This window comes from Cavia porcellus, unplaced genomic scaffold (assembly GCF_034190915.1).
Source record: "Cavia porcellus strain 051 isolate PalLab524CR breed Dunkin Hartley unplaced genomic scaffold, mCavPor4.1 scaffold_7, whole genome shotgun sequence".
Taxonomy (NCBI): Eukaryota; Metazoa; Chordata; class Mammalia; order Rodentia; family Caviidae; genus Cavia; species Cavia porcellus.
The window spans coordinates 70,532,698-70,544,713 of record NW_026947490.1 but is presented as its reverse complement, the minus strand read 5'-3'; the positions used below and the strand labels follow the sequence as shown (position 1 = coordinate 70,544,713).

Below are 12,016 nucleotides of genomic sequence, written 5' to 3'. Positions count from 1 at the left end.
TATCCCTAAGGAGAAGATTGGGAGAAGCGCGTACCACTAATTTAATTTTTCTTCCTTAGGCCACATACCCGGGAGGAAATGGTTGGCTCGCCCTCACAGTGCCGATTGCCGGGTCACATTTCTGACCATAAATGTACAGTAGTTTTAACATTGTCAGAATTCTTGAAAGATTATTTAAATATGTATGTTCCTCAGGCTACGTTTATATTGCTTGAACCAAGGATCCTTAACAATAATCTCAAAGCCATAACTGGAAAATAATCTTTAACCAAAAATGCTTGAATTGTTCATAACAATGCAAAAATTCAACACTGTACTTAAAATCTATGGAAAAGTCTGGATTTGAGGGAGGAAGGAAGACCTAAAACTCTGTGACACTTTCAGTAAGAAGTTTGTTATTCTAGATCAGGATTCGGGGTCATAAGATTTCACTAGATTAACCCCTGTGATCTATTTTAATCGTGTCTGTCAGTTTCATTCCATGTACAGAATCTTTGGAGTCACAGAATTATGATGTTTTCCACAGGGTGTGAAACTGATTGTAGGTGAAATATGAACTCTTAGGATACACAGCATTTAAAATTCCGTTGGAGGAATCCCCAGGGAGAATCAAACTGTACTTAAATCTGTAGTTTATTTAACAAGGGCATTGCAATCCCTGTCTTGAAATTATAATACAGAGCTCTATGATAAAATTGGAATGATACTGGAAAAAGAAAAGAAAAGAAAAGAACAACAAAACCCAGATCTGATTAATAGTGCAACAGATTAGAAGATGCAGACACAACTCCCAACACAGTCAGTCTATCTTTGACAAAGGGGCCTAACACACTCACTGGAAGAAAGATAGCCTCTGTAATAAATGGTACAGGGAGAACTGGCTTCCCACATGCTGAAGACTAAAACTAGACTCATTTACTAAACTGAACTCAAAATGGATCAAAGAGCTACATATTAAAATAGAAACACTAAATCTATTGGATGATAAAATAAGTAGACTTCTTGAAGACACAGATATAGGCAAAGTTATCAGGAACAAAACCCCAATTACACTAGAAATAATACAAAAGTCAATACCTGGTATCTCACTTTATTTAAAAGCCTTTGCACAGCAAAAGAAGTCACCAACAGAGTGAAAAGACAACCCACAGAGTGAGAAAGAATTTTAAACAGTTGTCCCTTTGGCAAAGGAGTTATATCTAGAACATATAAACAATTGAAAATAAATTAGATACTCCAAATCCGAGGACTTAATCCAAAACTGGGCATCTGAGATGAATACACACTTCTCAGATGAAGACATACAAGTGGCAAATAAATATATGAAAAAATGTTCGACATTGTTGGTCATTTGAGAGATGCAAATTAAAACAATACTGACCCCAGAAAGAATGGTTATCAAAAAGTCAAACAATAACAAATGCTGGTGGGGCTGTGGAGAAAAAGGAACATTTCTTCACTGTTGGTTGAGAGCAACTGTTGTAAGCACTGTTGAAATCCGTGAGGAGATTCCTCAAAAAACTAGGATTAAAGATCTCATTTCTCCCAGTTATTTCCCTTGTATCTTTCCAGAAAAAATAAAAAAACATCATACCACAGTGATATATATGTTACTCATGTTTGTATCAGCACAATTTGTAACAGCTAAATCTTTGAAACAGTCCAAATGCCCATCAAACGAGGAAGGGATAAATTGTGTTCTTTTTATATCCTGGAGTACTACTGAGTCCTATAGAAGGACAAACGATATACTTCTGGGTAAATGAATGCAACTTGAGACCATATTCATAACCAAAATAAATCAGACTCACATAAGTAATCATCACTTTGTCTCCCTGATGTGAGAAACTAAACTGCACAATAGGTACTGTGAAATGGGAAGAAAGTATTCAAAAGGAAAAAGAAACTAGTGTAGGAGAGGGGGAAAGAAAAGAAAGGAAAAAGGAAAAAATTAAAGATAGTTATATGACTAATTTCTCTTAGTTTGTTGAAAAGAAAGATTTGTGCTAATACCACTTCGAGAATTTTTATGTCTATCTCTTGTACCTGGGTAATAATACTTCGAAGTAATACACAGTGCATTAACTATTGTCATTCTCCTATTATTTTATTATAAAATTTTTCAAGATAAAATTCTCACAAAAGTATATGAAATTCAGTGCTTACCATCTCCTGTTTCTGCACAGAGCTGTAAGCCCAAATTGTTCTGTGGATTAATCACCCAGTGATTGCTGGTCACAGTGATATCAAAGACCAGCCAGCCCACATCTAAAGCTTGGGCTTTTCTTGTGTCTAACAGGAACAGATCTGCATCCCTAAGGAGAAAAAGAAACAATTTAAAGGTTTGAATGAAGATCATCATTTCCTACACTTAAGTGAAAACATGTCCAAAGCACTCTGTAAAATTACAAAAACTGATTAAAGAACAAGGGGCACACGTGGCTCCAGTGATGATTACCGAAAGACACACAGTGCGGTATTCCTGGTGTCCCAACCCAAACTGCTGTAGATTAGTCATATCTGAAAGTAATTTCTACTCTCCTGCTTCCCACTGGCATTTCCAGAACTAAACTGCTCAGTGGCTTTAGCTGGGTCCCAGTCACTAGTGCTTCCCGAAACCAGCCTGTTTAAGCAGCCCCAAAAGAAAGAATCAAAAAGAGACAGAAATAAAAGAAGCTCCTATGGTTTGCATGAATGCAATCTCAAAAGAAACAAGCACAAGTAGGGTATGAGTCCAATATCTGTTATAAGGATAGTTTCCTAATATTTTCCATTTACACAATAATTATTTTATGGCCACCAGAGGCCAGGAATGGGTCAGAGACAACACCTTGGATTAAGAGGTAGGTTTAGGAGTCAAATGGTACAATCTACCATGACTTGAGCAAGTTTTTTCTGTAAATCTAAGTCACCCGGGGTCAACAATAGCTGTGAATACGAACTTGTATATTGTAATCGGTAGTGTTGTGTTCATTAAGACATATATTTTGCCTTAATTATAGCATGAAATTTACAAATGTATGAATACTCATTGAATTATGATGAATTGTTTTATTGTTTCCTTACCACCGACAGTTTCTGAGCTCGCTGTTATCTATTTTTGACATTTGATCTTTACAGTAGCTCTGCCATATTAAAGAAATGAAAGCTCAGATAAGTCCCACAAAAAATATATGAATTAAAAGTCAGCTAAGTTAACTGTAAAACACTGAATGCCTGTAAGGCGAAATAGAAATAACACTGTGATGCATTTTTATGAACTTTACACTATGCTGGATCTATGTAAAGAGCACACTATTTAGAGAAAGCTCAGAGTCACATCGTAAGTTATGTTGGACACTGCTTTACATTTGCCATCCATCCACGTCACAGAAGTCACTTCAAAGATGGCTTACAAAATGTAAGAAAAAATTTTGAATAAATCACACGTACACATCATTTGTTTGTAGAAACACTCTAAACTATTCTTAACAGAAATGAAAGTAAAAAGATCTAGTCACTGTTTCAAAACTGCCAGCCTCATTTCTTATCTTTGCTTCACTTCTACTGTTTCCCCATTACCCACAGAAATTAAATTAAATTAAATTAAAATAAATGCAGTATGCCCAACTGCATCCCCCGCTGCCCTGTAATGGGCAGTGTGAGTCTCTCTTCTTTCACAATCTGTCATTGTTTACCAGAGGGAGGCTGCAGATGTTTCTTTTCAAGCATGATAAGGAGTCTGTAAGCATACATTACAAAAGAAGGAAAAGATCACTTAGTTGCCACTTGACTGTTAAGGAGCCCTTAGGGTTACTGCAGCCAAACTCTGCTTCCTCTTCTGGTTTTGAAACCCACCAAATAAACAGATACCAAGAAAACGACTCTCCTTAAAGTTTCAAGATATTTGGTAAATATCTCCAAGACTACAATCTTTTTTTTTAATTTTTATTTAGCTGATACACTTCAGGTATACTAGTCTCTGCTTGCTTCTGGGACAGGAGAAGGAGTCACTGGGTCGCATGGGCAGTAACAGAGAAAGCTTAGAATGCTATCACGTGACACATTTTTCCAAACCTTCCCAGAGTGTCTATGAGCAAACAGCACTAGCTGCACTAGGAGTTTTTAAGGCAGACATCAGGTAAAGGACTCAAGCAAGCTCTAAATATCTGGCTTTCTACAATGCAAAATGCAATTCATTTGAAGGTGAGTCTAGGAAGCAATATGGCATTTTAAATCCATGTATTCCTGCCTCCCCTCTCACAATTATGAAAGTTCTATTGATTTCTCATCTGTCATAATTTCCAGTTCTTAGGTAAAATGTTTTTGGTTGATAACTGCTCCTCTCTCCCTTCATATAGAAAACCTCTTCTATATCCCCTATACTTACTAGTACAAGCTTTAGGAGTGTCAAGTGTGTTAAAAGCAAACACAATGACAATAATGCTCCTGTCGTCTATCATGTAGTGCCTTTTATAACATTTAAAATTAAATCCCCATCCATTCAGACGATGGTAGATGTGACTTCTTTTGAAATATTAAACTTCCCTGTCAAAATATTGAACTCATATAACTCAAAAGAGTAAAAATACACTAAGCATTACCCATGAACAGTGAAAAATAAATCTGTTAAACTTGTTCTGTCACTATTCTAATAAGACAAAGTGTTACATATTAATTCATTTAGAATACATGCAGTACAGAGGAAATATATGATGAAAATATATTTGAGCAGAAATGATTCTACATTCATTTGTAATCTATGCATCTGAAGTAGAAAAGCCAAAGTTGAAGTCCTCATTCCAGCAGAGAAAATAAAATCAATTTATATGAACTAATGGAAGTAAATATTTCAGGTTGGCAGCCGTATTACTTTCCTAATGCTGCAGAACAAAGCACTGCACAGAATGTATTTTAAACAGCAACTCTGCTTCGTAGGTCTGGAAGACCAGATGTTGAAGACTGAAGTGTTGGTAGGGTTGGTTTCTTCTAAAGTCAGGGAGCAAATCCATGCCAAGCCTCTCTTCTTGGCTACACAGACAGGGCTGTTCTCTCTAGGTCTCTTCCTGTGGCCTGTGGCCTGCCCTCTATGAGCACGTCTTTGTCTGAGCCACTCTCTCTATCAGGAAACCAGCACACTACGTTAGGACCTGTTCCACAGACCCGTCTTTAACTTTATTATCTCTGCAAATACTCTGTTTCCAATAAGGTCATATGTGAGTTACTGAAGACTAAGACTTCAACATTTAAATTTGAGGGGAAGGACTCACCACTCAACTCATCATAACACTGTTTAAAGGTTTATTTTTTAAAGCAGGAAAAATTCTAAATGTGAATATGCGTGCAGTCTTCTTTGATATCATGTTGTTTGCTGACACTGAAATATTTTAAAAAACAAATATGCGAAAACAATTATATTGATGTAAATTCATAATTCTAAAGTTTGTAGTTTTACTCCAGGTAAACTTACAGTATTTACCTTGACTATGGAAATAACTCAGCATAATAATTGCCTTACAGCTAATTAAATCAAATGTTTGAATATAGATTCATGGTTAACATTTGAAACATTTTCAATATCAAAATAGACTTACTGAATATGAAATATATAGGTATAGTTAAGAATAGATACTCAAAGATGAAAATCAATCTGTGGAGTGTTTGTATGTGTAAATAGTCAATAGAGAAATCATTGAGAGGAACAGACTTTGTGAGTGGAGGTTTAAATATATTTACTATGTGAAAAATTGCATATACATCCTTGAAGGGATGCTTTGTATTCTATTGAAAGAGAAAAGCATTTTTCAAACAAGCTTTAGGCATGTAAGAAGGTCAAAAGTGTGGGTAGGTTACAAGACTGAGAAGCAGGAGGTACAGTTTTAAAACTCATCTGAAAGTACAAATGCTAGAATGGAAAAATCAAGGCCATATATCTAATAAAACAAGAGGGCTAAAAACTTAACTTTTACCATGTTTAAATCATATTTCAATGATATAGCAAAGATTTGGTAATCAAACAAAGCTTGAATATTTAAGGGATTCCTTAGCACCAGTTTCCCCATGTATCAAAATATGTATGATAACAAAATGTTATTATAATAACCTCTGCTTTAAAAATTTTGTCAAGCTATAATATAATGTATTTGTGCTGTTATATTTTACCTATACAGACTGTAATACCACTATATTGTTTTATATATAAGAGGAGGGTCCACTTACATTTGAACAAGATTTGCCATAACACAATTGTCTCTAAATTGTTTCATTTTGACCTATATTCTTTGAAAAAAATATTATTTGCCGAGCCACATTACCTTCAAATGACCCAAAACAATGTTAAGTTTTGGCTTCTTATAGATACCTGCTGGAATTTATAAGAAGAAAAGAAGGGAGAGCAGAAGAAAAGGGGAAATAAGAAGGAGGAGATAAATAAAAAGAAATTTAGTTACTATTCCTGGGAAAACTGATTATCTGTGTAATTAATTTATCCTTTATAAAATTCATTAGATGAACATCAGAGATTGCATTTATAGTATATAATCTACTTCCATCTAAACAAATGCTAAAACATCAACAAAAACTTGTAAACATTGATCCTTTCATGATAGTATTTCCACTGACAGCAACATACACTGAATCAAAAAATCCTGTTTTTCAAACTACATAGATAAAGTTCTACAAAAAATAAAATTTCATAACAAAATAGCAATGGTAAATTAACAATGGTTAATACATTTTGCAGCTTGATCTTTTAAAAATGGCTAAAGTGTTACTCAGAGTACAAATCATAAACAAAAAAAATGGTTCTGGTACAAAGAAGAAACAAAAGGACAAAAGTTTCTTTTCAGTGAACTAAAGAAGCAAACAGGATATATAATGCAACAAATTAGCAATGATCTTAAAATATTTTGAAATAAGAGATAATTTCCAGAGTTATTTGAACTTCTCCCTACTTCCTATTTACCTATCTTCTTTTTGCTCTCTCTCTCTCTCTCTTTCTTTCTTAATATTAGTTTTTAAATAAGAGAAACCATGAGATATTGAAGCCTGTCTGTATGACTTACTTCACTTAATATCATGTTCCCAAGTTGCATCCATTTGCCCAAGAATGCCTCAAATATCACATCTTCTTTATCAGTTCATCTGTTGATGGGCATATACAGTGGATTGGACCCCTCAACTGGCAGGGATTACATTTCTAGAGCACACACTGTAAAAAGCTTCAGATTTCAGATATACTCAGAAAATGGCTATAAATGCCTATTTTATAACTTAAACCCTAAATATGCTGTCTCCCACAGTTACGTAATTAAATTTAATAAAATAATAAAACTTTATAAGGTTCAGGGCTTTCTAGTGGCATCTTTGGGATCTTTGGATTTTAAGAAGAACAAAACCCAGAATGCCCAGCACCCTGTTATGGTGCCGGATGCTGGTGCATTTGCCAGGGATGGGTTACAGGGCAGCAGCAAGAATAACTGAATAAGGCTCCCTGATTAATTATTGAGAACCTCCTGCCAAAAAAGCAATTGACGAGGACACTTGTGATTTCTGAGAACAATTATTAGTTAGGTTTTAAGGAAAAAACCCACAAACTCTGAACTGATTTCATGGGGGAAATACTGTACACTATTTCCAACAGAGAGCTATTATAAACTGTGCTACTATAAACATGTATCTCCATAATATGACGTCTTTAACACCTTTGATAAGATATCTAAAGGACGACTAGCAGAATCAAGTGGAATGTCTTTTTTAATTTTTTAAGGAGTCTCCACATTGATTTCCACAGCAGATGTGCTAGTTTATATTCCCAGCAACAGCATGACGAGTTCCTTTTTCCCAGTGTCTACACTAGCATTTGTTATTATTTGATTTTTGATAATGGCCACTCTTTCTGTGATGAGATGATATCTCAATGTGGTTTTATTTGCATTTCTCTAATTACCAGCGATGCTGAACAGTTTTTGATGTTTTTCTCGGACATTTGAACATCCTCTGAGATGTGAATAGGTATTTTGGTTGCCCATTTCTTGACTGGGTCTTTTTTTGTAAGTGCTCTACATTTTTTAGTTCTTATAGTCTAGATGTGAGTCTTTTACTTCATATGATTAGATCATGATAATGAATTTCCCTTGTAATTAGGTACATGGAGGAGGCAAATCTGACTAGCAGTACACCATGTTTGTACTGTAGGATGTCTGAATGGTTACTTTACTGTTTGCTCAGCTGAATAAATGGAGCATTCTCATTAAAAGTATTAAAAGGTATGATCAGGAATATAGGATGTGAAATCAGCTACCTGTGATTTTTATCTCAAAATAATACATGAAATACTCAAAGTGGAATGTTACACGGACAGTACATATCTTTTTTCATGAGAAAAAACAAATGAAATGATTCACCATGGTCACCAAACAAATTTCAAGGGGATCAGAGGTTTCAATATTCCACTTTCAAGACATTATCTAATCAGGCAGTTTCTTTTAGTTCCAAACCATGGGTTAATTGCTTTACTGATTCTTAAAAAAAAAAAAAAAAATCACTTGTCTTGAAAAAAAATCACTGAGACATCATGAGTCAAAACAGAATCAAGGAGTAACCTGAGTCATTTCACAAGTGTAATGATCTACTCAATAATTTATTCACTTTTAAATGTAACATTCATTCGCTTGGGGCTGGGGATTTAGCTCAGCGGCATAAGCGCCTGCCTTGCAAGCAAGCAGTCGTGAGTTCGATCCCCGGTAAAAAGGAAAAAAAGACAAAACAAAAACAAAAACATTCATTCGCTCTGTGTGGTAGTTTTACCACATTGTGCTTGGCTGACTCTTGAAAGAGTCTGGGGACCAGAGTGGAAGCCAGGCAGGATCCCACCCTAGCTGTCTCTGAGGGTGCTTTAAGCCTACTAGTCTCCAAACAGAAAGAGGACTGTTTCTTCTGTACTGAGATACCTATTTTTAGGAACTTGTTACAGTACTACTAGAATATCAATACATTCCCTTAGCTGAGATACATTACATGTTAAAAAGGAAATGTGTAATAATAACAGATACTGAGGAGAAAGGGGGAGTGTCTATAAGATCTATTGGTGGGCGATCTGCTGAGAGCAGTTATGGAAATCAAATTGCAACTGGTTAAAGGGTGAATAAAATACTAAAAAGATTTGAAGGAGCATGAAAGGTTTTATATCAGTGAACTTGATGCAGATAGGGAAACACACATATGTAGATCCTTAAATGGAACCCCATTGTCATCTGTAATCCATTTTATCGTATTATATCATAGCATATCTATCATGCTATGTCATATGATATTGTACTACATCACAGTCTCATGGAAAGAAAATTTTCTTGCATTTAGATATGACTAACAGGCATTTCTCATCTATTTCTGCTCATTACCTTAGCACAAAGTGTAGGACTCAGGACACTCCGAAGAGCCACACTCTGCCTTCAAGAAGCCAAAATCATAATACAGATGCAGTTGGTGCCTGATTAATTTCAACAATGAATGCCTGGACTTAGGTTTTTCTTAGTATTAAAAATGATGATGCCCTTTAAGTTTACCTTTCTGAATTATGGATTGATTTTTAAATAAGATTTTAAAAATTGCTATTTTCTTTGCAAAAAGCAACTATGGTAAGTTTGTATTTAACAAGTTATATGTGTTATAGTTGATAGCATAACTAGAGTCAGAAGTGAGTTATACAATAACTACTATGAAATGTCATTAACACATTTATAAATGATGGATATAGAAGTTTATTGTTTTCAACTTCAGGAACATTTATCAATGCATTTCATAATAAACTTTAACCTTTAAGTTCCATTAAAAGAAAACTATTAAGTTGAAAACATCAAGAAGTGAAATTATTTCAACATTAAGAGACAATGAAAGAGAAACGCTCCCCTCATAACTTCAATTTTATGTATATATGCAAATATATACACAAATATATGCATGTTTATATATTTATATGAATAGTTTGGGATTAAAAAAAGAATAGTTAATGAACATAAAAGCTATTCCTCTAATAATGAAGCAATACACCTGACCAAAATTACCTGGAGATACACAAAAAGATTTTAGAAAAGCAAATTTGCCATATTTAATTTCCATGAAGGAAACATTACAGTCAATGGTAATATTTCCACTTTTCCTGAAGTTTCTACTGTTATAACTATTTATCCTCTTCCTGTCTCCTATTTGCTTGGAATAACTTATCAAGTCCAGTAAAAATGTAATAATGGCCACCAAAGGAGAAAGTGTACATCTTTCCCTGGCTATTTCGAATAAATACCATCACAACATTCAGAAACCTAATCTACAACTCTAGTTCTGAACACATTAACAAAAAATTACCAACTAACAAAAAAATACTGTTTGTCAAAAGTTTCTTACATAAAAAAGTTTTTCTTATACAAATCTAGCTTAAAAATGTTAGAATTTGAATTTGCTGATGGATGTTTTCAAATAGTAATTTTAACACAATAATGTGGAATTATACAATTTTATCTCACTTAGCATCAATATTTTTGATTATCTGATTCCACACCATATTTACTATGTTTAAGTTAATGGCATAATGTTAGCTAAAATTGAGTGAGTACCATGGTAGAAGTGCAAAACAAATTGAATTTCCACTTAAGAATTAAATTGTCTTGAGTTGTTAAGACATTTTTAATATTCAGCAGGTTTCTTGGTATCGTACCATTGTGGTTTGTTTAAATGTCCCCTTAAAGCCTCATGCAGTCATGGAGGCAGCTGAATCTAGTGTTTGTGATTGTTGAATTGTCTAGCGCTGGCATTGCAATTTGAGCGTTGTACCCGTCATGGGGTGGGTAGCCAATATGCAGTATAAGGGAGGAAAGGAGGCATGCTTTTCCTTTTTTACGCTTTTATCTCTTGTTGCTTGTGTTGACCATCAATGGCTGCCCCTTAGCTATGCCACCTGTCTTGGAACCAGCAAAAACTATAAGCTAAATAAACCTTTCCTTCCTTCATTTTGGGTGTCAGGTATTTTGTCTCAGCAACGAAAAAAAGTAACCAAGACACTTACCATCCATTCCCCATTGCTTCTCTGCAGAGAAATCTAAACATGTGCTACCAGGCCAATACACAAGAGTTCTCTTCATGCAACAAGGAAAACAAATGGATAAAAGATGAAATTATTATACAGAGAACACACCACATTATCTTAGTCCCAATGAATGAGCAACATATCAATATGAGTTCCTAGGAGTTGTTATATTTGGTAACTGTGACTTGAAATGTGAAATATTCAAAGAAAAAAATTAGCAGATATGGTACATGAATTTACAGGTTTGGGTTTGTGACTTGAACCTTCTCATAAGCAGATTTCTCAACCTACATGACACGGGCGCTGTAGATCATTCATCCTTTGCTGGATGCAGAGGCCCTGTCAGGAATGGCAGCATCCCAGCCTGTGTCTTCCTTAATGCCTCCATGAACCAACGATATCCCCAAGCATTGCCAATGCTTCCTAAGGCCGGATCCCCTCAAAGGAAAAACACCAAGACCACAGGTATGGTGTGCGTGTTGTGCCATATACTTTACAGAAAATGTCAGCTGCCATCTGAGTATTCTACTCCCAAGGGCCCAGAAGTTCTTGCTGATCAGAGACTGTCATGTGCATTCTGAAAGAAGTCCATGGAAGAACTGCAGATCTTAAAGAAGCAGGAGGAGGGCAACATGGAAATATAAAGCTGCTTATAAACCTGCACAATGAGTGCTTAGCCAAACACACCCAAGGAAGGAAGGTGCCTGGTTATATCGATCAGATGAGCTTAAAATATTTACAGTGAAGGACAGAAAAGTACAATCAGAACACAGCATTAGGGGACAGTTGCCTTATATATTGCGTATTTTCTCTAGGGAGTACATCAACATATATTTTAATTCAACTAAAGCACTTAGCACCAGATCAATGATGAATACATAAAATGTATAAATGTTACCCATTTTTCTTATTAGTTGTAGCACTGGCATTGGCCACTCTATTTGTACAGTTTTGTGT

At 35.0% G+C, this 12,016-nt stretch overlaps 1 protein-coding gene across 2 annotated transcripts in view; it reads right to left on the bottom strand.

The window, feature by feature from the left end:
- Bmp5 (bone morphogenetic protein 5) overlaps positions 1-12,016 on the bottom strand; it is a 116,213-nt gene that overhangs the window by 36,699 nt on the left and 67,498 nt on the right. For both annotated transcript variants that reach the window (XR_010048911.1, XM_003462298.4), the window contains exon 3: positions 2,167-2,315. Coding sequence is in view for 1 of the 2 variants with exons in the window: in XM_003462298.4 (XP_003462346.1) it covers positions 2,167-2,315 (149 nt within the window). In the remaining variant the exon portion in view is untranslated. The remainder of the gene's footprint in view (positions 1-2,166; positions 2,316-12,016) is intronic.